Source organism: Ursus arctos, unplaced genomic scaffold, assembly GCF_023065955.2.
Source record: "Ursus arctos isolate Adak ecotype North America unplaced genomic scaffold, UrsArc2.0 scaffold_8, whole genome shotgun sequence".
NCBI lineage: Eukaryota > Metazoa > Chordata > Mammalia > Carnivora > Ursidae > Ursus > Ursus arctos.
In genome coordinates this window covers 64,092,830-64,119,749 of record NW_026623100.1, presented here as the reverse complement: position 1 = coordinate 64,119,749, position 26,920 = coordinate 64,092,830, and the positions used below count along the sequence as shown (strand labels likewise).

Below are 26,920 nucleotides of genomic sequence, written 5' to 3'. Positions count from 1 at the left end.
TTTTTCTGACTGTTTCCTTGGCTGTGCAGAAACTTTTAATCTTGATGAAGTCCCATAAATTCATTTTATCTTTTGTTTCTCTTGCCTTTGGGGATGTGTCATGAAAAAGGTTGCTTTGGCCGATGTCGTAGAGGTTGTTGCCTAAGTTCTCCTCTAGAATTTTGATGGATTCCTGTCTCACATTGAGGTCTTTCATCCATTTGGAGTTTATTTTTGTGTATGGTATGAGATAGTGGTCAAGTTTCATTCTTTTGCATGTAGCTGTCCAATTTTCCCAGCACCATTTATTGAAGAGACTGTCTTTTTCCCACCGGATGTTTTTTCCTGCTTTATCAAATATTAGTTGCCCAAAGAGCCGAGGGTCCATTTCTGGGCTCTCTATTCTGTTCCATTGGTCTATGTGTCTGTTTTTGTGCCAGTACCATGCTGTCTTTGTGATCACAGCTTTGTAGTACAGCTCGAAATCCGGCATTGTGATGCCCCCAGCTTTGTTTTTCCTTTTCAACAGTTCCTTGGAGATTCGGGGCCTTTTCTGGTTCCATACAAATTTAAGGACTGTTTGTTCCAGTTCTTTGAAAAATGTCCTTGGTATTTTGATCGGGATAGCATTGAAAGTGTAGATTGCTCTGGGTAGCATGGACATTTTAACTATGTTAATTCTTCCGATCCATGAGCATGGAATATCTTTCCATCTTTTTATGTCTTCCTTAATGTCTTTCAAGAGTGATTTATAGTTTCTAGAATATAGGTCCTTTACGTCTCTGGTTAAGTTAATTCCAAGGTAACGTATGGTTTTTGGTGCTATTGTAAATGGGATGGATTCCCTAATTTCTCTTTCTTCGGTCTCGTTATTCGTGTATAGAAATGCAACTGATTTCTGAGCATTTATTTTGTATCCTGCCACGTTACTGAATTGCTCTATAACTTCTAATAATTTGGGAGTGGTTTCTTTTGGGTTTTCCATATAGAGTATCATGTCATCTGCAAAGAGAGACATTTTGACTTCTTCTTTGCCAATTTGAATACCTTTGATCCCTTTTTGTCGTCTGATTGCTGTTGCAAGGACTTCTAGTACTATGTTGAAAAATAGTGGCGAGAGTGGGCATCCTTGTCGAGTTCCTGATCTTAAGGGAAAGGCTTCCAGCTTTTCTCCATTGAGAATAATATTTGCAGTAGGCTTTTCATAGATGGCTTTTATGAGATTGAGAAATGTACCTTCTATTCCTACACTCTGAAGGGTTTTAATCAGGAAAGGATGCTGTATTTTGTCAAATGCTTTTTCGGCATCGATTGAGAGGATCATATGGTTCCTGAGTCTTTTCTTGTTGATATGATGTATCACGCTGATTGATTTGCGAATATTGAACCACGCTTGCATCCCAGGTATGAATCCCACTTGATCGTGATGGATAATCCTTTTAATGTACTGTTGGATTCTATTAGCAAGTATCTTGTTGAGGATTTTGGCGTCCATATTCATTAGGGAAATCGGTCTGTAATTCTCCTTTTTGAGGGGGTCTTTGCCTGGTTTGGGGATCAAGGTAATATTGGCCTCATAGAATGAGTTTGGTAGCTTTCCTTCTGTTTCTATTTTTTGAAATAGCTTTAGGAGAATAGGTATTATTTCTTCTTTGAATGTTTGGTAGAATTCCCCAGGAAAACCGTCCGGGCCTGGAGTTTTGTTATTTGGAAGGTTGTTTATCACTGACTCAATTTCTTCATAATTAATTGGCCTGTTTAAGGAATCAATTTCTTCCGGTTTCAATCTTGGTAGTTTATAGGTTTCCAGGAAGGATTCCATCTCTTCCAGATTGCTTAGTTTATTGGCATATAGCTGTTGATAAAAATTTCTAATAATCCTTCCAATTTCAATGGTGCTCGTCGTGACCTCTCCTTTTTCATTCATAATTTTAATAATCTGGGTCCTTTCTCTTTTCTTTTGGATAAGTCTTGCCAGTGGTCTGTCAATTTTATTGATTCTCTCAAAGAACCAGCTTCTAGTCCTGTTGATCTGCTCTACTGTACTTCTGGTTTCTGCTTGATTGATTTCAGCTCTAATTTTGGTCAACTGCTTCCTCGTGCGTGGATTAGGCCTGTCCCTCTGTTGCTGTTCCAGCTTCTTGAGGTGAGAATATAAAAACTGCATTTTAGATTTTTCTATTCTTTTGAGTGAGGCTTGGATGGCTATGTATTTCCCCCTTAGGACTGCCTTTGCAGTATCCCATAGGTTTTGGACTGTTGTATTTTCATTCTCATTGGTCTCCATAAATTGTTTAATTTGATTTTTGATTTCCTGGTTTATCGAGTCATTCCTGAGCAATATGGCTCTTAGTCTCCAAGTGTTTGAGTTTCTTCCAAATTTTTCCTTGTGGTTGAGTTCCAATTTCAGAGCGTTGTGGTCTGAGAATATGCAGGGGATAATTTCAATCTTTTGGTATCGGTTGAGACCTGTTTTGTGTCCCAGAACATGGTCTATTCTTGAGAATGTTCCATGGGCATTAGAATAGAATGAGTATTCTTTGGTTCTGGGGTGTAGTGTTCTATATATATCTATGAGGTCCAACTCGTCGAGTATGGCATTCAAAGCCTTTGATTCTTTGCTTAGTTTTTGCCAGGGTGTTCTGTCTATTTCTGAGAGTGGAGTGTTGAGGTCCCCTACTATTAATGTATTTTCATTTATATGTCTCTTTATTCTGGATAAGAGTTGGCTTGTGTATCTTATTTAACAGTTTTTAAAATTGTGGTAAAAATAACATAAAATTCACCATCTTAATAATTTTGTGTGTATATTTCAGTACTGTTAATAACATTCACATTGTTGTACCACTACTCTCGATAACTCTTCATCTATAAAAGCTGAAATTCGGTACCAGTTAAACAGCAACCAGTTCTCCCCACCTCCCCAGCTCTTGCTAACCACCATTCTTTTTTTCTGTCTCTATGAATTTGACTACTCTTGGTATCTCATATACCTCAAATACTCATAAAGTATTTGTCTTTTTGTGACTGGCTTATTTTCACCTAACAATAGCATCCTCAAGTTTCATCCGTATTATAGCATGAGTCAGAATGTTTTTTTTAAAGGCTGAATGAAATTCCATTTGTATATATACCACATTTTGTTTATCTATTTATCTGTCAGTGAACACTAGGGTTGTTTCCACTAGGCTACTGTAAATAATGCTGCTGTGAACATGGGTGTACAAATATCTGTTTGAAACACTGATTTCACTTCTTTTAAATATATACCCAAGAGAGTGGAATTGCTCGATCGTATGGTAATTCGATTTTTAAATTTTGAGGTACTACCATATTGTTTTCTATAGCAGCTGTACCATTTTACATTCGTATCAGTGGTGCACAGGGATTCCCATTTCTCCATACCTTCACAAACATTTGTTATATTCTCTCTCTCTCTCTCTTTTAAATAGTAGTCATCTCTTTTTTTAATAGTAGTACTTATGAGTTTGAGGTGGTGAGAAGACTCTTTTTGTCCCATTGAATTGTCTTGGCAGCCTTGTCAAAAATCAGTTCACTATAATAAAATAAATAAGTCACAGGGATAAAAAGCATAAAACAGGGAATATAGTCAATAATAGTGTAATACACTTATCATGGTGAGTATTTTGTAATGTATATAATATGTATGGTGATTGTTGAATCACCATGTTGTACACCTGAAACTAATTTAATATTGTATATCAACAATACTTCAATTAAAATAAAAAATTCAATTGACTATAAATGTGGAAGTATTTCCAGTCTCTGAATTTTATTCCATTGTTCTTATGTCAGTGCCACACTGTCTTGATTACTGTGGCTCTGTAATAAGTTTTGAAATTGGAATATGTGTCTTCCAATTTGTTTTTTTCCAAGATTGCTTTTTGGCCATGCTGGAACCCTTGCATTTCTGCATGACATTTAGGATTAGTTTGTCAATTTCTGCAAAAAAAAAAAAAAAAAAAAAAAGCCAGTAGGGATTTTGATAGGGATACGTGAAATCTGTGGATTAATTTAGGTAGTACTGCCATCTTGACAATATTAAGTCTTTTAGTCTATGAACATGAGATGTTTTTCCATTTATGTAGGCCTTCTTCCATGTCTTTCAACAATGTTTTATAGTTTTCAGTGTACAAATTTTACACTCGTTTCACTAAATTTATTCCTAAGTATTTTATTCTTTTTGATGCTATTATAAATGGAATTAAAAAAAATTCATTTCTGGATTCTTGGTAGTGTATAGAAATGTAGTTGATTTTATACATTTATCTTGTATCTTGCAACCTTGCTGAACTTGTTTATTTTGATTTGTGTGTGTGTATGTGTGTGGATTTCTTAGGATTTTCTATATGCAAGATCATGTCATCTGTGTACAGACATAATTTTGCTTTTTCTTTCCAATCTGGATGCCATTCATTTCTTTTTCTTACCTAATTGCTCTGGCTAGAACCTCCAGTCCAATGTTGAGTAGAATTGGCAAGAATGGATTTCCTTGGATCGTATTTTTAATGTTTAGTGTTTTGGAAATATGCATTACTGACAATGGTCCTTTGAGAATTTGAAAATCCAGTTTTATGTCCTCTTGTAGTAACAAAAGTAACCAAACTTCCATTGGAATTTAGCATGCTGTTTATTTTTTGAACATTAATATGCGCAATAATTCTAGCTTGGCTTTTTCCAAAACTTTGATGCCTTTCCTCTGTTAGCTTTATGAGTTTATTTTCTAAATTTCATGAAAGTAAGCCAACCTGTCTCTAATGTAAATGTTCTCTCAAGGAATTGTGTGTACTGAGTATAGTTGAATAAGAATGAGTAATCAGGATGTTTATATTGTCTCTACTAGTGCTTCCTACTCTTAGTTTGGGTTAATGCTTTGTAGTTAGCACATTTGAAGTAAGTTTATAATTTGTAGTAGATAAAGTGGAAACCGGAGATAATGCTAGTGGGTAAGATAAGGGAGAGGCAGTGATTATTATTACTTTTGATAATTTATTTCTACATCCAACCTCTGAAAGGTATATATTTTTTCCTGTTTTAAATTCAAGTGTAATTAACATACAGTGTTATATTAGGTTCATGTGTACAATATAATGATTTAACAATTCTTTACATTTCTTAGTGCTCATCAAGATAAGGGTACTCGTAATCTCCTTTACCTGTTTCCCCCATCTTCCCACCTACCTTCCTTTCCAGCAACTGCCAGTTTGTTCTCTATAATTAAGAGTGTTTTTTGGTCTCTTTTTGTTTGTTTGTTTGTTTTGTTTCTTAAATTCCACACATGAGTGAAATCATATGGTATTTGTCTTTCTCTTACTGACTTATTTCACTTAGCATTATACCCACTAGGTCCATCCATGTTGTTGCAAATGGCAAGATCTCATTCTTTTTTATGGCTAAGTAATAATCCATAGTATATATATACCACATCTTCTTTATCCATTCATCTATCCGTGGGCACTTGGGTTGCTTCCATATCTTGGCTGTTGTAAATACTGCTGCAGTAAAAATAGGGGTACATATTATCTTTTTGAAGTAGTGTTTTTGTTTTCTTTGGGTAAATATGAAGGGTATATTTTCTTGCTCATATTTATTCTCTACAGAAAGAGGTAGAAGTAAATCTTTTGAACTTTATTCCTAATTGTAGATTTTTGTCAGTACTTAGAAAACCAAAATTCAGAGAGTAGAATTTTTTCACATATTAGACCATTTCTTGAATATATTCTGTATGTCACACTTTCCCCATTGGAAATATGAAATAAGTATAAGCATGTTTATTCTCTGCGTGCTTGCAAGATATTTAGGAAGATCAAGTATATGTATTTATCTTGTACTGCTCTGCGTTTGTGGTTCTGTGCGTATGTTCCTGTCTCCCTAACTAAATGTAAGGTCCTTGAGGAGAACCATCTTCGTACTGACACAGTGTGTATCACAGTGCCTCATGTAGACCATGTGTTTGTTATGGATTTTTGAAATTAATAGAGTAGGAAAAACAATATAATACTACAATGAAATACTCAAGTGAATGGCGTAGCCAGTCAGTATTGTTGAATGTCAGAGGTAATGATGATCAGTGTGTACTGGATTTATTAGGAAGGTCTTCGTGCAAGACAAGGTAATTAAGTGGACTTATAGAAGATAGGTAAGAACCGAGCCAGGGGAAAGAGTATTTCAAGTAGGTGTCATTGTTTGGAGGCAGTGAGTGGATCATACCGATTAGAACACAAGGTTGGTATTGGCTTGTACATAGACAGGTGAACAAATAAATAGGAACATCATATTTCAGAGGCCTTAAATGCCAGTTTGAAAGGTTTGCCCTTATTCCATTTGACATTAGAGAATCATTGGCATTTTTTGAGCCAGAAAGTTTTAGGGCAAAGTTGTACTTTAAGAACATTTATGTGGTGATAATATATATCATGGGCTGGAGGGAAGCTTGTATCAGGAGACCATTTAAGAGGGTACGATAATAATTGAATTCTTCTAGTCTGTCAACTCTTAAAGAACAGAATTTTTTCTTTGATCATCAGTGGTTAGCATCATGGCTAGAGCAGGGTTCAGTTTTTTTTTTCATCAAATGCCTGAATGTATGAACTAGGTCATCTGGGCCTGGATGGAGCTGTTAGCAGTGGGAAGTTCCCTTATGAGAAACATTTTGGAGGAAGAACTGAGATGACTTGTTTTCTAAGAGTATAAAGGGTGGGGGTAAGGTCGAAGAGGACACTAAAGTCACAGCATGGGAGGTTAAGGAATCCCTAGAAATAGGGAAATCAGCTAGGGGAAGAGAGGAGTGGGAAAAGGGATAGTCATGAACATGTTTTTAGACTTGCTGAGTTTGACATTGAAATACGTAGTATGTAGTTGAGGGAAGAAAGGCTCAGATGAGAACTGAAGTCTGAGTGTATCAATTATTGGATATATTATGAAGATATTGTTTGAGCAGGAAAAATGATTGGACTGATAGAATTGTGTATGCACGTACACACGTGTACATACTCATATGCTAGAACCGAAGATGTGTGTTTGTTGGTATACTAATCTGCTGGTTGGTATTAGAATGATGAGTAGTGGTTCTTGGGGTGAGCGGAGGGGAAAAAAAAAAAAGCTAAAGAAGGAGACAGGAAAGGAACAGAGGTAGAAGAACTTAAAACATAAATTTGCTAAGGAGACTTTGTAATTTGTCTTGTATTTCAAGATGGTGGTAGTAATGACTAGTGGTGCTCCCATATCACTTACTAAGTGCTTACTGTGCGCCAGACACTGTGATTGGCATGCTAGCTCTGTTTATCCTCACATCAAGTCTGTGATATCAGCACTATTAGATCCCCTTTTACTGATAAAAGAAACTGAAGTCTAAAGAAGTTAAAATTTGCCCAAGATGAGTTGAGCCAGTAAATAATTAGGATACATTGTGGATATAAACCCGACATTTTTGGCTCCAAGCCAGATATTCTTTCCATTATACCGAAGGTTTGTATGTTTAATTTCATCAAGGTAAGTCCTTTATCTTTAGAGAAATAGTTCCCAGTAAAGGTTTATTAATTAGCAGGCAGTGATTGGACAGTCACATTTCCTATAGAAAAATCTGCACGTACTTTGGATGTGGCTGCTTTATTTCTATGTGGGTATTTATATGTATAGTGTGGTAGGAAGAGAAAACTTTTTTGATTGCGTATTGTGGATATTTATTTTATTTTTAAAGATTTTATTTATTCATTTTAGAGAGAGGGAGAGAGCATATGAGAAGGGGGAGGAGCAGAAGTGGAGGGAGAGAGAGGGGCAAAGAATCCCAAGCAGAGTCCATACTGAGCGTGGAGCCCTATGGGCCGGAGCTCGATCTCACAACCCTGAGATCGTGACCTGAGTCGAAACCAAGAGTCGGACGCTTAACCAACTGAGCCACCCAGGTTCCCCTGTAGATATTAATTTAAAAGATGATATAGTTCTTTCATTTGAGGAATTAAGCATTCAGGGAGCGCTGTTCAAATTTTTTTTTGTTAAACTAATATAAACTTCTTTTAGAAGTGTTTCTGATGCATGCCTCAGAACATTCGTAAATTATCAAGGAAATAATCAGGGCCTCATGTTTTCTTTTCTTTCAGGGGATATCATTTTCAATGCCCAATACCCAGAGCTGCCCCCTGATTTCATCTTTGGAGAAGATGCTGAATTCCTGCCAGATCCCTCGGCTCTGCATGTGAGTAACTGCAGCCTCGTTTCGGATGATCTTTATTTGTTGAAGAAAAATAAAATTAGTTTTTGACAATTGCTTGACAGATAAATTTGCCAAACATGTGGGGCTTTTTCCACCTCCTTTTTTCCTCTGTCCTCTGAAATCAGTATAGCTCTTCATGTGCCAAAATCGTTTAAAGAAAAGATTTCTTTTTTCATTGCAATTTTACTTTCAGACTATTTTGAATTAAAATCGCTAGCATATTGGTTAAAATATTTTTACTCCAGCTTAAAGAGACATGTTGAAGACATTTCTTTATTTTAATTTAATATTTCATGCCTGCGATCAATTTTTTAATGTTTACTAACACTTCATCACAGAGCTTGTTAGGGGAGTGTTTCTTGGCTCTCTAAGAGGCCATTTTTGTATAGAAGTGAAAGTGGCAAATGTGGACTAGTATCCGTATTATCTCAGTATTATTATCACAAGGGTAAAGACCAGATTAAGTGTTCTTTATTTAAGCAAGACCAAAAACTTTGTAGTTAAAGTAACATGTTTCTGGGGTTAAAGCAGGGAAAGGAGTGGTGGTACTTGTCAGAGCACATGTGGTTTACATAAAAAATTGTGTGTTTCACATTGCTGGTGGAGAAAATCATGTGCCATTTTGTTTAAAAGGTCTGACCAGACAAAATGTCTCTTTCTTTCCCTTCTCAAGTTTAGTTTTGCTGTGATGCCTATGCTGTAGTTCAAATCTATGTTCTTTGTTTTGTTTTTTGGACATTTTTTTTTTGTCTCAAAGTTTTGTAATTAAAAATTTTGGTGACTGACTGTGAAATCTTGCCCCCCCTCCCTTTTTAAAAAGGGAAGTGTTAAACAGGAAGTATCAACCCAAACCTAAAGAACGATCTTAAATTTTAGAACACAGCTGTAAAAATGCAATTGGCAAGAGTAGGACGGGTTCGTTGCAAAATTTCTAATAATTACACTCAAACTGTTAGTTGATTTTTAAAAATTTGTAGTTTAAGCATGGTTCCTTTGGACGCTGTGTGTTACATATTCACCCCATATTGAAGCTGAGGGGCTTACCTGGAGAAAAGGAGGTGGAAGGTATCTCTACAGACCTCTTCTGCGTGAAAGCTGCCAGTGGAGGGGAGCATTTGCTAGATGCCAAAGATGTGTTATAGGCTGAGTGCTCCAGGAGTTTAGAGAAGGTTGTCAGAAAAGGCTCTGTAGTAGAGGTAAGACTTGGACTCATTCTTGAAGAATGGAGCCCAAGTGGGAAATACGGCAGAGAGAATTTCAAGTAGGGGGAGTGACATAAACAAATGAATTGTGTAATATATTATAGAAGAAGGTACTGACAGGTTTGCTGAAGTGTAAGTTAATACAAGGCAGGTCTAGCAAAGGTTAGAGAAGGAAATTGGACTAAGATGTTGAAGAACATTGACTTCTGGGTGAAGAGCCACAGAAGGAGATGATAATTGGAGAATCATCTTACAGCAATGTGGTCAGCATCATGGATTAAAGAAAAATTGAGGACCAGAATTGAAGACTGTTGCAAAAATCCAGAGAGGGATTTGGGCTAGGATGATATAAAAGGGGAGTACTATGAAGGAAAGGATAAGAAATGTGTTTACAACTTTTTTTTTTTTTTTTGGAATTGCCTTTCAAATTTGCAAGGCACATCTTCAATGGTGATGAGTATTCTGAGAGCATAGAATGTAAAAGCCAAAAAAGGACCATGAGGCTCAGCGTATTCTGCTTTTCTGTTTTAGTATTGAGAAAATTGACCTAGAATTATATAATTGTGCCACACTTGATATTACAACTCCATTCTTCTGATATTTAGTCCCCGAGTGAAGTTTCCACAGATGTTTTTGAGATTAGCTGAAGAGGAACAGCCAAAAAAAATCGAAGGACTATATCTAAGAGAAAGATTACCAGTCTAGGGGAATACTTTCTCTTTAGCTGTAGTCAGTCTGAGCACTCAGCCAGGCTACCCAAGACCAGTGGTTTGGGCAAGCCTAGTAAAGCAACCAGGGTGCACCCTCCATCAGCTGGTGAGGTCGTCTCAGCCCTAGAGGTGCCCTTGGTGCTCATTGTCATCTGGCTAAAACACTAGGACAAGATACATGTCAGCCGATGTTTCTCTGAGATAGCATGCCTCCAAAGGACTTTTCACTCAGCAATTAACAGGCTGTGGTTTAGTTCTTCAATTCAGTTCGGCCTTTTTTCCTTCCTTCCTTCCTGAAATGCACAGAGCACATTCACTAATAACCTGATTAGTCCATTTTGGTCTGAATGAAGGGGGGATTCCATGTTTCATCACCCATGTAGTGGAGAGCAGAATGTCTAGATTTTTTTGATTTTCCCCCTGAAGTAGTACTAACTGCAGGAGGGAATGAATATGTCCCCTTAGATTCTGGAAGCGTAGTCCATAGTCCAAAGTAGTTGCTATGGCAAATATGGAATTTCCTTGAATCTTCTGGGTTTTATTTTAAAAATTAATAGAAAGTATTTTGCATTTGAGTCTATAACATACCTGTGCTTTTTAATAAAAAGTGTATTAAGTTATACATATTTGAGAAAAAAAATGTGTCCCAGTTTGAGAAATACAATTTTTGAGAATATATGTAATCTTTTATTTATTCAATTTATTTAAATCAGCTTCTTTCTATGAAAGGATTTGAAGTAACTTAAATAAAGGATACACGTAAGTTTAATAAAAATATGTGAGGTGTTCTAATCCATCAGATGAAACCACCTCTTTCTCAACTCATACTCTTCATTCACTGAGATGAGTTTCATCAAGAACTTTAAAAATCCTCAGATGAATGGAAAATACTAGGTGGAGATACCAGATCCAGGTAAATATGAGATAAATACCAGAGACGGGTATCTCATAGATACCGGAGAATCATAAAATCACTGAGTTATAATCGTAGTTGTTTGGTGGTTCCCACTTCTGACTAACCATCAGAATAATTTAGGAAGCCTGTTAAAAATAGATTCTTGGGGCACCTTCGTGGCTCAGTTGGTTAAGCGTCGCCTTCAGCTCAGGTCATGATCTCGGGGTCCTGGGGTGGAGCCCTGCATTGGGCTCTCTACTCACCAGGGAGTCTGTTTCTCCCTCTCCCTCTCTCTCTGTGCTCTCTCTCTCAAATAAATAAATAAAATACTTAAAAAGCAAACAAACAGATTCTTGGATCCCACTGGAATCTTAATTAGACCCATTAGGGAGCTGAAGAGTCATTAAATTCTCTGGGCCATTTCTTTTTTTATTTTATTTTATTTTTAATATTTTAAATTTTTAAATTATTTATTTATTGGACAGTCAGAGACACAGCGAGAGAGGGAACACCAGCAGGGGGAGTGGGAGAGGGAGAAGCAGGCTCTCCGCTGAGCAGGGAGAGTGATGTGGGGCTTGATTTCAGGACCCTGGGATCATGACCTGAGCCGAAGGCAGATGCTTAATGACGGAGCCACCCAGGCGCCCCGGGCCATTTCTATGTATTAGTCTGTGAACTGCTATTGAGAATCACGAATTGAACCCATCTTTTATAGTAACATCTCCGACAGAAGGCCCACTTGTCTTTGACATTATTTCCAGTGAAGTATCATTTTCCATTTTGGGGACAGCTCCATTTTTTTTTTTTTTTAAATTAACAGCTCTGTTGAGGCATAGTTTATATGCCATATAATCCACCCATTTTAAAGTATATAATTCACTGGTTTTTAATATATTCACAGAGTTGTGCAACCATCACCACAGTTAAATTTAAATTTTTTAAATTGGGGCATAATTGACATTTTAGCATTATATTACTTTTAAGTGTACAACATAATGATTTGGCATTTGTATATATTGTGAAATGGTCACTGCAGTGTCTAGTTAACCTCTACCATCATCAGAGTCAAATTAGAACATTAGCAGTCACTTCCCCTTCCTCCCCACTCCTACCCATATCCACTCTAAGCAGGAACTATTCTACATCTGTCTCTGTATGTTTGCCTGTTCTGGACATTTCATATGAATGGAATCATACCATATGTGGTCCTTTGTGACTGACCAATTTCATTAGCCTACAGTTTTCAATGTGTCATATATCACTACTTCGTTTTTTATTGCTAAATAATATTACATTGTATGCATAGACCACATTTTATTTATCCATTGTCAGTTGATGGATATTTGGATTGTTTTCATGTTTTGGCGATTATAAATACTGTTGTTGTGTGGGCATGTTTTAATTTTTCTTAGATATATCCCTGGGAATGGAATTGCAGGGTCAAATGGTAACTATATTTAGCTTCTTGAGGAACTCTCGGACTGTTTTCCAAAGTGGCTATACCGTTTTACATCCCTGACGACATACAAGTGTTCCATTTTCTCCACATCCTCACCAACACTTGTTATTATCTGTCTTTTTGATTATAGCCTATGAAGTGGTTTCTCATTGTGGTTTTTGGTTTCTGTTTCCCTGATGGCTAATGATGTTTTGCATCTTTTCTTGTGCTTATTGGCCGTTTTTATATCTTATTTGGAGAAATGTTTATTCAAAGGCTTTGCTCTTTCTTAAATGGGGTTGTTTGCCTTTTATTGTTGAGGTATAAGAAGAGTTCTTTGTATATCGTATCTCTGTATATGCCAGAATTTTCTTCCATTCCGTGGATTGTCTTTTCACTTCTGGATAGTATTGTTTGATGGATAAAAGTTTAAATCTAACTTACCTATATTTCATTTTGTTGCATATGCTTCTGATTTCATATCTAAGAAATCATTGCCTAGTCCAAGGTTATGAAGTCTTACCTACTGTCTTTCCTTAAAAACTCCTATAATTTTTGCTCTTACTGTTAGGCATTTGGTCTATTTTAGGTTAATTTTTGTATATGGTGTGAGGTAGGAGCCCCACTTCATTTTTTTTTTAAAAGACTTATTTATTTATTTTAGGGGAGGGGAGAGAGAGAGAGAGAGAAAGAGAGTGTGTGGAGGGGAAGAGGGAGAGGGAGAAAGAGAGAGGCAGACTCCCCACTGAGCTTGGAGCCTGGTGCGGGGCTTGGTCCCATGACCCATGAGATCATTACCTGAACCAAAATCAGGAGTTGAGCCACCCAGGTGCCTCTCACTTCATTGTTTTATAAGTGGAGATCCAGATGTCTAAACATAATTTATTAGAAAGACTATTTTTTCCTTTTGAGTTGTCTTGGCATTCTTATTGAAATTCAGTTGACTATAAATGTGAAGGTGTATTTCTGGACTGTCAATTCTATCACTTTTATCTATCTTTTAACCTTATACCAATACCACACTGTCTTGTTTGCCCTGACTTTGTAATAAGTTTTGAGATTGGGAAATACGAGTTTTCCAGCTTTGTTCTTTTCCAAGATTGCTTTGACTATTGTGGGTCCCTTGCATTCCCTAGGATCGGCTTGTCAATTTCTGCCAAGAATCCATCTGGGATTTGATAGGAATTGCATTCAATCTGTAGCTTCAGCTAGAGATTTGCTATTCACCATTTTCATTCACTTTTGCCTGAAACTCTCTTCCCCCATTTATCTGAATGGCTTGCTCTCCTCTTCTCTTCAAATGGCATTGTATCAGAGAGGCCTTTCCTGGTGTCCCTATACAAAATAGTGGTAACACCCTCCCCATTACTGGCTCATTTTTTATCATGTGTTGTTTTCTTCATTACATTTACCACTATTTGATAAATTTTTCCTTCCTTATTTGGTATCTCTCTGCCAGGGTGACCAATGGCTCTGGTTTGCCTGCGGCTGATGGGTTTTCTGGGATGTAGTACCTTCAGTGTTGAAACTGGATAGTCCCAGGTAGATTGAGATGGAAGCTTACCCTTGTTTCTTCACTGGAATGGAAGCCTCATGAGAGAGTGAGTTTGTTTTCTTCACCGGTATGTCCTAATAACTAGAAGAGTGCCTGGTGTGTCGAGCTGCACAATATGTATTTGTTAGGTGAGCAGGTTTCCTTTAAGGTTGTGTATTTCTTAAGGGACTTGCTGGTTTCCAAGACTAGAAAATATGTTTTAGATGAAAATTTCAAAATAGGAGAAGAGATTCAGTTTTAGAGAAACTGGGAGATAAAAATCAGTTAACAGAATCTCCGAAGCAGTGATTTTCAGCCTTGGTTTTGCAATGCCCTGTGGTATGTCTGGCTACCTCAAAGGGCATTGTGAAATTCTTTTCCCCAAAAGCAATAGTGATAATTCACTTTAATTTAAAATAAAATTGCATAAAGGAGGAAGGGTGGTTCATAAATTTAGATGAGAAGGACATGTTGCAATTATAGCAGAATTGGAAACCACTGATATCTGACTTCCTAGTTTGAAGAAGGTGAGGGCGATTTTGGGTTTGGGACAAGCATCTTCAGGGTAGGAGTCTAATGCTACCAGTTCCTTCACTGGTTCTGTTCTGCTTATATGGAATGTTAGTGTAGGAAGAAGTATCGCGCCGACACCTTGTCACTTCTCCTGCCCTGCTGTCCACTGTGCTGCCTCCAGAAGGACATCTTTGGAATGTGTCCTTGCAAAACAGTGCCCGTTCCCTGCGTACATGAGGTATATGTGAAGAATGCACTTCGCTGAGATGGACTGACTGCTCGGCCCGCTGCAGAATAACGCTGGTCAGGTGTGCGGTGCTCCTGTTCTAGACACTGCCCCGTGCCTCGGCCTACAGTACATTTTAAAGAAGAATTCTCTGTCATTTTTCAAGTATTTATTTAATGCCTCATTTGAGACCTTTAAGACTCATCTTCAGCTCTGAAGCTGAACCTAATGTTCAAGACAGAGAAGCGGACGGAGCTGCAGCCTGAGGTGCTGTGTGCGGGGACGGAGGAAGATGCCCGCGGTGCTGTGGGGGCACACGGGGGCGCGCTTTACCAGCTCCATGGAGAGTAAGTGTGTGAGACTTCGAAGCGTAGCATCTGATTGTTTATAATCCGTACGGATGAGTGGCATATCTGCAGGAGAGCAGACGAATCACAAGTGTGGTACGTGGAGAATTTCCGTAAAGCAAACACGGCATGTAACCAGCGCTTAGATGAGGAACAGAGCATTTCCAGTCTCCAGAAGCCCCACTCACGCCCCCTTCCATCTCTGTGACCACCTTGCCCAAGGGTAAACTGTGCTGACTTACATCACCACGGTTAATTTTGCCTCGTTTTGATCTGTCTACAAACGGACTCTTTCGCTCCACATGGACTGTGAGCTTTCCCCCCGTGGTTTGTTGCTGTTGTTCGCTCATTCCATCGCAGGAGCAGAGCACGGTTTACTTGACCGTTCTAGTACTGACCGACGTTTGGATTCTCCTCAGGTTCTTGCTGTTGTGAACAGTGCTACCGTGAGCGTTCTCGTGTGTGTCTCAGTGAATATGTGTGTGCGTTTCGGAGGGGCGTATCCTGGAGGGCGGCCCTGCTGGGCCACATGGTGTCGAGGGCTAAGGAGAGGGTCGGTACCTGCACGTATGCCTACACACGTACAATTTTGAAGGTATGTGGGATAAACTAGGCTTTAAAAGCACAGGTGTAGAAAAACAGAACCTCTTGGAAGTACGCACCAGATACGCTTAAAACGAAACTTCACCAGGTTATCAGTTAGAGTCTGGTTAGGAGGCAGAAAACCGTACCAGTGACTTGAATAGGGACAATTGGCTATCGAGAGTTATGAACTACTTAAAGGAATAGAAGAGAACTCTAAAGAATGTAAGCATAGCGGTTGTAGAGAGCAGCTACTCTGTGGCTGAGAGAAAAAAACCCAAGACGGAAGCAACTCGGAAGGCCCCAAGTTGAGACTAGGTCCTCCTTGTTGGAGCGGGGATGGCTGCAGCCCACTGGATGTTGGAGACCTGCATTTGGGGGCGCTGCAGGGCAGAACTGGTGTGGCCTACTGGGTGCTCGTGCGCCAGTGTGGCTGCGTGCCAGCAAAGGGGCTGGAGGGGGAGCACTCCTGGGTCTCCTGCACGCCGCAGGCGGTTGCATTGTACGGGCAGCTTTGAAAAGTCCGCTGCCCCTCCATCACTTTCTGTCGACAAGCTAAACGTTGCACCAGCTGGCAAAGGACAAGTGTTTGCAGGGTCCAGTCCCGGTTTCATAAACAGGACACAGAAGAGTAGATTTGGAAGATGAGCGGCAATCCGTGAATAACTAGCACAACTAGATAACTCCGGGCTTATCTTCCAGGTCATTGTTTTCTGTGGTGTCTTATCTGCTTTGAAATCTTTCTAGTGAGTTCTTACCTTTAGGCCCTATGTTTTTTTAATTCCACAGTTCTTTGGTGAATTTGTCTTTTCATCTGTAGTTTCCTCCATTTTACTGCACATGCTAATCATATTTAGTTTCAAGTCTTTGTGAGCCAGTTCTAATACCTGGAATGTCCCGGGGCCTATTTATTTTGCCTGCTTTTTTCTTTGGTTATCAATCACGTGGTTCTGTATTTGGCGTTTCTCATAGTTTTGAGTGAATGTGAGATATTCCTGTTAAAAAAACTGTAGAGGCTTCAGATGATGCAGTCGTCTTCTAGAGAGAGGGTTCATTGTCTCCGTCATAGCCAGAGAGTGTTAATCGATCACCTTAATGCAGACGGGGGCTTTGTTGGGTTGAGGCTGGCTTATGTCTTTGGTAAGGGTCATCTACCTGTGGTTTAGTATGATTTCCGAGGCAGAGTTCTTCAGGGCTTTTCCCTGAAGGTCTGGAGTGGCCAGTGTTCCTAGCATGTTTAAGTGCCTTGACCTCTAAAATATTCTAAAGAATTCCACATCACTTACCAAATATTCAAACGCCCAAACAATGTGGATCGTTGCCCTGATAGATTCGAAATCATAAATTTTATATTGTAAGACTGCTGATAGCTCTGCTCTGCTTTTCAGAGGGACTTGCTTAATTTTAGTTTCTTGCCCATGGGCTGCCCCAGGATTCATCAGATTGTCTTGAGGGTAGCTGGCGACTTGTTTGAGGTCTCTTGAGACTCTGCCAAAAGTTCTAATGATTTTTCTGAGTCCAGCAGCTGCTTTGTGAGTGTGCAAAGCCTGGATTCTCAGCCTCCCTCCTGTGCCTGGAATTTGCAAATGTCCCCAGGGTAAAAGCAGAAGTCAGTTGTCTTACATTTTTGAGAACATACAATTTTGCCCTTTACTTTCATAGCAAAAACATAAAGAACTTCAGTGGACCATAAAATACGACTTGCTTTTGGGTGCCTGGGGTGGCTCAGTTGAGTAAGTGTCTGCCTTTGACTCAGGTCACAATCCCAGGGTCGTGGGATTGAGACCTGCATCAGGCCCATGCTCAGCGGGGAGTGTGCTTCTCTCTCTGCCCCGCCGCACCTGCTCATGGGCTCTCTCTCTCTCTCTCTCGGTCTCTCTTGCAAAAATAAATAAAACCTTTAAAAAAAATACTACTTGCTTTGTTGGCAAGAATACAGAATTAATAAAAATTATTAATTAATAAAAATGTTGGATGTTCATAAAAATATTCAATAGCATTAATAAAATGTTTGAAAACAGTGTACTTCTTCCTTTTTTATGAAAACCTAGATTTTTAAGTTCCAGTAGATTTTTCTAAGTTAGAAATAAGGGTAAACATTATTTACAGGTGGCATCTCTAGTTCTCTTGAGTTGGATGCAGCTTGGATTCAGAGGATGCATCAATGTATGATCCAAGTACTGGAAATTGATGCAAAATTGGTTTATGTGCTGATGAACTAAAAACTCTATTTGTACTTCTACCATTATCTGTTTTTACTTATCAGTCATGGAACCATTTTATGAGGTAGGAAGAGTGTCAATGTTGTTATTCTTTGTAAAATGTACTTCCTAGGGGAGACAGTGGAGGGCCCTGGTTTAAAGACGATGACTTATGGTATCATCTACTTTTCCAAAGGTGTTGCTATTATAACCAGTTGTAGATTAAGGAGAGGAGTATTAATATATACACGTGTGTATACACACATAGAATTTTGAAGGCATGTGTTATAAACAAGGCTTTAAAAGCACAGTTGTAAAAAAACAGAACATCTTGAAAGTACAAACAAGGGACATTTAAAACGTTCACTCTCATAAGACAAATGAAAAAAAAGGCAAACCAAGTTATTTTTTGAAATCCAATGGCAAATATAACATTTAGCAGATGTTACCAGTTTTGATTTACTTGATTGAATTTGTAAAAATGCTTTTGGGAAAATGAGGTACAGAGTTGCATGTGAAGCATTTCAGCTCAAGAATTTGCTTATCCAGAGGAGTTAATGATCCGCTTTTGGATTGTGCATTGTCTTTGGTTGGGTGTCTCTCTTTGTCATCCTGTCTTTATCACCTCCTATCCTCTCTTGAAGTCTCCTCAAAGAGTTGGGTTTAAAAATTATGATAATGTATTTTTATTACTAATCACATAAAATATAGGCAAGTGCCAAAAATATTAAATCAATAATCGCACCCAGTTTAGAGATGAGTATGGTTACCCTGTTAATGTATTTACTCCCAGTGTTCTGTGTCTGTGTCATACGCACATATGTCCTCTACAGTTGTCACTATTTGTTTTTACTTTATATTATCATAAGCATGTCTCTGATGACATTACGGATTCACTGGAAGCAGCTTTTAAGATTGGCTTCTGTACTTTTGACCTGTCTCTGATGGTTAATACTTCCCCAGGCAAATAAAAGATGTATCTCAAACCAATCCTTTTTTCTTTATTTTTAAATTTGTTTCTCATGAAAAAACAAACAAACAAACATGAGTGCCATTTAAGGCTGTTAACTAAGTGAAATGGTGGTAATTTGTGAATTCTTAATAACTAATAGTTGGTTATGGTTAATAACGTACTAGAAGCAGTCTTAATTCATCATTGTAGGTCTGATGTCTGTGAGCACAGATTCTACCCATGGTTCTCTTAAGAAAACAAGGATGGCATGAAATTTTAGTAGAACAACATCAAACTTGTTTTTGGCTGGCGTCCGTACACTGTTGAGTAGGAGATGAAGAACTCTACCTTTCAGAAGGACCTTGGCTTATTTGGAGAAACAGGACTTAAATGTAAAAAAGAGAAGTATTGTAGCAAATGGCAGTACGTGGTCATGGCACCTTCTCCTGCCTCTGGAGCCACTCTTATTTTGTGTAGTAGTAATGGTGCGGTCCAGCGTTTGTCTTCTCCCAGAGCGCCTTGAAGCCGAGCCCGTATCTTAGTCATCTCTCCGTTCCCCAGCACTTATTTGTGGTGTAGGTACTTCGGAAGCACACGCTAGCGTTCTTTCTTTGAAATGAATGAATGTGCTAAGTACCACAGTAATTCCCAGGAGTTGTGATGAGCTAGTGATTATTGAGCGTGTGGTGGTCTGAGGCTTCACGGAGGAGGGAGGGTTTTAGCTGGGTCTTCAAGCGGGGGTGGGCCTTAGAAGGTGAAAGGGGGGTGGCGCTGCAGGTAGGGCGCAGAGCTTACAGAGAAGCATCACAGACCGAGGGTAGCATATTGGAAGCACTGAGCAAACCGGTTTTGTGGGAGGGGAGTTTGCACAGGCAAATATTAGAAAATACAGTTACAGAAGTAGACTGAGGTGACATTGTTAAGGGGCTTGGAGTGCAGAGCTAAAGATTGTTCATTACTAGTTTAGGCTCTGATTTTAAGAACTGCTGCAGCCTTAGGTTTTGTTTTCCTTTTTTTTTTAAAGTACAGTTTACCAAGACACTGAAGCTTTTGTGAGGTGTTCATGATCTGAAGATAATATTTTTTCCCCTATGGTATTGAGGATTATAGAAATGTTTGGTACCTTTACTTTTTAGCCACCTGCTGCTAGGTACACTTCTGGAAATAGTTAAGAACTTCATGTGTGCACCTTAGTTTCTCAGAGGAGTCAAATTTTTATTATATATTTTTAAAGGAAAATGTTCAGTTAATTGTTGATTATATTCCTTCCCAATCTGCAAATGGGTAAGTTTACATTCTCCATTGGTTCAAAGGCTGGTCCCACAACTAGCTTACTCTGTGGGCTTTTGGTACACAGGGCCTGATGAGTGAATAAGCTTTGATACACTCTAATTTTAGAACTTTTAGTTTTCAAATTTTTAGGTTTAGATCTACAGAATTATTGCAAAGATAATACAGAGTGTTCCTTTATAACACACATTTGGTTTCCCCTGTTGTTAACATCTTACCTTTCTGTGATTTGTATGTGAACATTAATGAACCAATATTGATACATTATTATTAACTAAAGCCCATACTTCATTCTGATTCCCTTAGTTTTTTTTCCCTAATGTTCTTTTTCTGTCCAGGATCCCATCCAAGGTACCACGTTACATTTAATCCTCATGTCTGCTTAGGCTTCTTGTAGGTTGTGGTAGTTTCTCAGACATTCCTTGATTTTGATGACCTTGACAGTTTGGAGGAGTACTGGTCAGCTCTTTTGATTACTGGGTGGATTATGCTGGCCAAGGTACTTAGTATCTATGCATATATTTATTGATAAAACTGTTAATATTAGTATCAATCTCATAAGGCTGTGGCAGAATAAAGAAAGTAACATTTGAATGAAAAAATAGAAATAAAACTGGAGGTGTGGAAACCAAAATGACCACAGGCAACATATAGTTATAATTCCAGAGGGCTTAGCAAATATTTGTATTTTTCGAAGAAGTCTTCTAATTTCCCTATATAATTTGAAGCAGCTTATTCTGATTTTTGAGTTTACATTTTAAACTCATATAAATGTGAGGTTTTGTACTTATTGAAAGTCTTTAGGCTTGGGATTATTTTGCTGTATTTGGGTTATCTATGGGAATGGGAACATTAAAAAGGAAAAGAGCCTTATAAATTTGAACCTGGTTCTAATGTATGCTTTCTCCAACATTTTCAAAATGCTTAAAAAAAAAAAACCCTCTTAGCCATTTAAAAACATTTTTCAGAGAAATTATCTGCATCCGGCTGAGAATTTTATGCCAAACTGCAGCCCCCACACAAGCTTTGGAGAGCCAAGATATTTAAACCTGCAAAGTGCCAGCTCAACCCTTACGCTGGTCTGATGTAATCATTTAACCACAGAATAGTTTGTAGCCTTGAACTGACAATGACTCAGTAGACCTTGTATACATTAAAAAAATGTTTTTAAATTGTTGGGATTGTGAAAATACCATAGAAGAACAATATTATTATGAGCAAAACATTCAACACATTTAATGCAGTTTCTTGACTGTATTTCAGGAATATTTATGAAGCAGCCATATTGAAAAGTAAAAACTCTGGATTATTATAGATTTTTTTTTTTTAAAGATTTTATTTATTTATTCGACAGTGATAGAGACAGCCAGCGAGAGAGGGAACACAAGCAGGGGGAGGGGGAGAGGAAGAAGCAGGCTCATAGCGGAAGAGCCTGATGTGGGGCTCGATCCCAGAACGCTGGGATCAGGCCCTGAGCCGAAGGCAGACGCTTAACCGCTGTGCCACCCAGGCGCCCCTATTATAGATTTTTTAAAAGAAAGGCAGCTAATTACTTATAGTATCTAAAATAGTTATACGCAACTAATGAATCATCGAACTTTATATCAGAAACCAGGGATGTACGGTATGGTGACTAACATAATATAATAAAAAAATATTAAAAAAATAGTCTACCAGAGATCATCATTCATTTTAAATCAAAGGGGTCCTTTAGGAGATTTGAAAAAATTAATTAGTAAGAATAGTGATTAATATAACAGTTGTATGTAATTTGTGTGTTTAAAGGTACATTTTAGAAGGTTTATTTATTTTGTTGATTTGGAGTTGTTTGCAAGGTTAACACGAACTTTAGCTCAGTCAGCCCCTGGAGGAATTATTTTAAAAATGCAAAATCTGCCCCAAGGAAGTTTGAGTTTAATTTAAAAACTAATTTATTAAAAGTGTAAGTTAATCATTTGTTTTACTTTCAGCCCCTACCCAGGTACTACTCCTGAGCCCAAATTCACTAAATCCACTCACATTAATTAAAAGTATCGTAAAGTCAGGAAAAGATGAAGTAACTATTTCAAATGTTTGAGTTTGTATGTTTATATTGATACATGAGTAGAATTGAATAGAAATAAGTTTTAGATATTAGCTATACATTTATGTTGTACATGTATCTTTTCTAACTCATAGTGAATAAATCATGGCTCCCTTAATATTTTTTAAAGATTTTATTTTTTATTTGTCAGAGAGAGAGTGTGTGTGCACAAAAAAAGGAGGAGTGGCAGGCAGAGGGAGAAGCAGGCTCCCTCCTGAGCACGGAGCCCCATGTGGGATTTGATCCCAGGACCCTGGGATCATGACCTGAGCCAAAGGCAGACGCTTAACTGACTGAGCCACCTAGGCATCTCCACCCTTAGTATTTTTTGAATGAGAAAATCTCTAATGGTAATTTTCAAACTTTTAAGACTAAAAATAAACAGTTGAAATACTATCCATTAACCTAATGACTTCAACTTCCTGAAGAGAGCCTAGGAACCATTTCTTACTTTTGTTAGTACTTTTTTAGACCTTTTTATTTATAGCCATTAAAGTTGTAATCTAAACTTTTGTGTTATGTTACAACATGTCCCATGAGAATTTTTGTTTTCTAAGAAAATAATGCCTTAAATAAAATTTAAGGTAAAGGATTAATGAAAAATTTGAAAGTTGAGAAACTCTTTTAGCTAGATCAAAAAGTTAAGATTAGTTTAATGATACAGCTTTAAAGCATCATTTCATGTCTATAAATTTATAACTAGCCATTTTTAGAAATGAAAGCATAATTCTTAGATGCAATTTTTAGTAATCAGAGCAAAAACAATGTTCTTTATAACTATAGAATTGCCTCAGACTTTGTGTTATGAAGAATTTCAAACACATACAAAAGCAGACAGTTTTGTATAATGAGTCCTCATGGGTCTGTCACCTAGTTTCAAGAATTATCAATCCCCAGACAGTTTTGTTTCATCTGTATCCACATTCACTTATCTCCTACCATAATATATTTTTTTAAGATTTTATTTATTTGAGAGAGAGCCATGTGTGCAAAAGTGGGGGGGTGCAGAGAGAGAGGGAGAGGCAGATTCCCTGCTGAGCATGGAGCCCGAGGGACTGGTGGCTTGATGTGGGGGCTCGATCCCAGGACCCTGAGATCATGACCTGAGTCAAGGTCAGACGCTTAACCCACTGAGCCACCCAGGTGCCCTTACCATATTATTTTGAAGCAAATCCCATACGTTATGTCATTTCATCTGTAAATACTTCAGTATTTACTCAAAAAGATAAGGGATCTTTTATTATTATTATTATTAGTAGTAGTAGTATTACATACGGTGTTTTATTAGTTTCAGGTGCACAGTGTAGTGATTCAGCACTTCCACACAACACCCTGTGCTCATCACAAGTGCGTTCCTTAATCCCCATCACCTATTTAACCCATCCCCCAACCTCTCCCCCCTGATAACCATCAGTTTGTGGTTAGACTCTATAATTAAGAGTCTGTTTCTTGATTTGTCTCTTTTCTTCCTTTGCTTGTTTGTTGTTTCTTAAATTCCACATATGAGCGAAAGCATATGGTATTTGTCTTTCTCTGACTGACTTATTTTGCTTAGCATGATACGGTCTAGCTCCATCCATGTCATTGCAAATGGCAAAATTGCATTCTTTTTTATGGCTGAATAATATTCCATTATATACATATATTATATATATATATCATGATATTTACATATATGATATATATATTTCCCCCACATCTTCTTTATCCATTCATCAATTGGTGGACACTTGGGCTGCTTCCATAATTTGGCTATTGTAAATAATGCTGCTATAAATATAGGGGTGCAGCTATCTCTTTGAATTAGTGTTTTTGTATTCTTTGGGTAAATACCTAGCAGTGTGATTGCTGAATCATAGGGTAGTTCTATTTTTAACTTCTTGAGGAACCTCCATACTATTTTCCACAGTGGAAATACCAGTTTGCATTCCCACCAACAGTGCACGAGTGTTCCTTTTTCTTCACATCCTTGCCAACACATGTTGTTTCCTGTGTTGTTGATTTTAGCCATTCTGACAGGTGTGAGGTGATAAGGAATCTTTTAAAAAACATCACCAAAATACTATTATCTTGCCTAAAAAATTACCAGTAATTCCCCAGTATTATCCAATAACCAGTCAGTGTTCCAATTTCAATTTGTCTGAACCAAACTCTATACATTATGATTAATTGTTATGTCTTTTAGGTTTCTTTTAGTGAATAAGCTTTCTCCTTCTTCCTTTTCTCTCCCTCTGCAGTTTATGGTTGAAGAAGCAGGGCCATTTGTTTTATGAAATTACCACAGACTGGATTTTGTTGATTATATGCCCATGGCATAGCTTAACGTGCTCCTTTGTTCCTCTGAATTTCCTATAAATTGGTAGGTAGATACATGTCTCAGATTTCATGTACCTTTAGCCACCTGGTCATAGTCATAAATGAAAAATTACCCCCCCCACAAAAAAAAGAGATTCTTAATTTTGTAACTGCCACCACAGAGACTACGTGCTTTATTTTATACATGAGATACAGAGGCATCTTTAGTTTTCATTTAGATAATTGTGTATAATGTGTGACTAAAGATTAAAATCTACAATGACACGGGTTATATAGCAAAAGGAGACAAATGTGTGATAGTAATTTGAAAAGAACTATCAAAAATAACAGAAAGATTCTCAAGGGGCATTATCCTAGAGTTATTTAAGGAAGATAGCCCTATTTACTTAAAAAGCCCCTAATGATACCACTCTTAAAAAAAGGCAGCAGTATAATATATTCTCATAATAATGACCTTGATTCACTAGGAAAGGTGAATTATATTTAATGTGGCTTAGGTTTAAAGAGTAAAAACCACAACTAGAGAGTCAACAGTTCAGCCCTTCAAGGATTGAAGAATTATAGATCATAGTTGTAAAATGTGCTGTAGTGGTTAATCTGCAGTCCCTGTGAGTGCGCGTAATATGTGTGCATGAACTAGAGGAGCCGTATGGTAAAAATTATAGAAATTCTGCTCTATCAGGAATAACTGGGAAATAAGGTATACTGATGAATCAAATATAAAGACTCTAAAAATTTACTGGATAAGTCGTAAATGGATCACCAATTCTTTTAAAATAATTGTATTTTGATAAAATACCCTTTCCACTAAAAGTAGAACATAATCTGATCTTTGATGATTCAGAAGATTTTAAGGGACTGTTTATCCCCTCAGAATTATTATTCTTAGCCTTCATTATCATTATGTTGTAGCTACATAGTAAAGATGGCTAATGCAGATTCCCAAAGCGGTGTTAATTACCAGAGAATTATTACTGGATTAAGGAAGTCCGAGTGGGCTTCATGACCGCGGTGTTCACAGACTGTCAAATAAAGAGGCGTATAGGAACCCGTATGCGTGGCTGCATACACGGGTATGTTCACCTCTGTGCACATGTCTGTATGTTACTGTTAACTTCATGATGTATATTGTTAAACACACACACACACACACACGTATATAATAACTTGTGACATGTGCAGCCATTACCAGTACTAAGGAAGCTGCAAATTGAAGGAATTTGATCAAAATTTACCAAGAGGAAATTGGCTCCAAGGCATTATGATTTTGGCTAGAGAAGATAGTGATCCTGGCACCGTACACTCTCTATTTCCTTGTGAGAGCTCCAAGATTAAATGAATTAGCTACATAGAGGCAGATGCTTGGTAGTTTTCTGGAACACAATCATAAGGTTTATGAAAAACAGGAAGATCAACATCTCATGCAGGTTTTTTTGAATTGGGAACTGATTTAATGTGCTATTTTGTATCCCTTAGACCTTGTCTATTGAGCCATGATAATTTGTTTTTACAACTGTTTTTTTTCTTTTCTTTTTTTTTACGTGCTTATTTTAAGTGTGCTAACCTTTGGAACAAAATGATATCTTGAAATGCTTGTAAGATAATATTTTTCAGACTGTTCAAACTTTTCATGATTGCTGACTATAATTAGTCACGTTGCAATATTGTATTTTCAGAGCTGCTCTTCAGTCTCCCTTGTCTGCTTCTGCTCAAAACGCTAATCAGCTTAGCTCCCAGGAGCCAGTATCTTTCTTGACCCTGGAAAAATTTTGTATCCTTTAATACGTTTAACTTAATTTATAGTGAATTGAATAGTTGTGATCATTCACTTGACAAGTGTCCACGTTGAATAGCCCGTGTCCAGCCCAGCCCTTGCACAAAGATGAATGGTACTGTCCCTCTTCTCAGACCGTTTATGGTCTAATAGAGGGAGGCTAAAATGAAATAACTGTATCACCCAGATAGTCATTTATTTTACAAACATTAGGGGGCACATTGAACAGGCGAACTTTCTTTTTATCCTTCAGTTTCAGTGCCTCAGAAACTTTAGCCATTTATTCTGTTGCATTTTGCTTACACCAATAAACACCTTATGTATCTACCACAAATGAAGGAACCATGGAGGGAACTAAAAATATCTTTAGGAAATGCCCTAAAATCTTAATTCAGGTGTTGCAAACTCAGATGCCTGAAGGAGCCAGCCAAGTAATAAAAATGAGTGAAAAACATAGGTATAAAGGCATTGTAACTGGTGGGGATTGTGACCTACTGAAGCGTGTATGCTTTGTCTAAAGATGTTAAAATAAAAAATTGGTGTGGTTCAGAGAAAGCATGTCTCCAGTCTGAGGCTGCCAATTTGCAACCCCTCTATAATTCCTTAATATTAATGGAAGCATCACAAAAACATTTGAGGGAAAAG

The 26,920-nt window shown here is 37.7% G+C and overlaps 1 protein-coding gene across 1 annotated transcript in view; it reads left to right on the top strand.

The window, feature by feature from the left end:
* Positions 1-26,920, top strand: part of BABAM2 (BRISC and BRCA1 A complex member 2) — a 396,696-nt gene that overhangs the window by 78,448 nt on the left and 291,328 nt on the right. Inside the window, exon 4 of the mRNA XM_026521231.4 lies at positions 8,100-8,194. Within this exon, the coding sequence (XP_026377016.1) occupies positions 8,100-8,194 (95 nt within the window). The remainder of the gene's footprint in view (positions 1-8,099; positions 8,195-26,920) is intronic.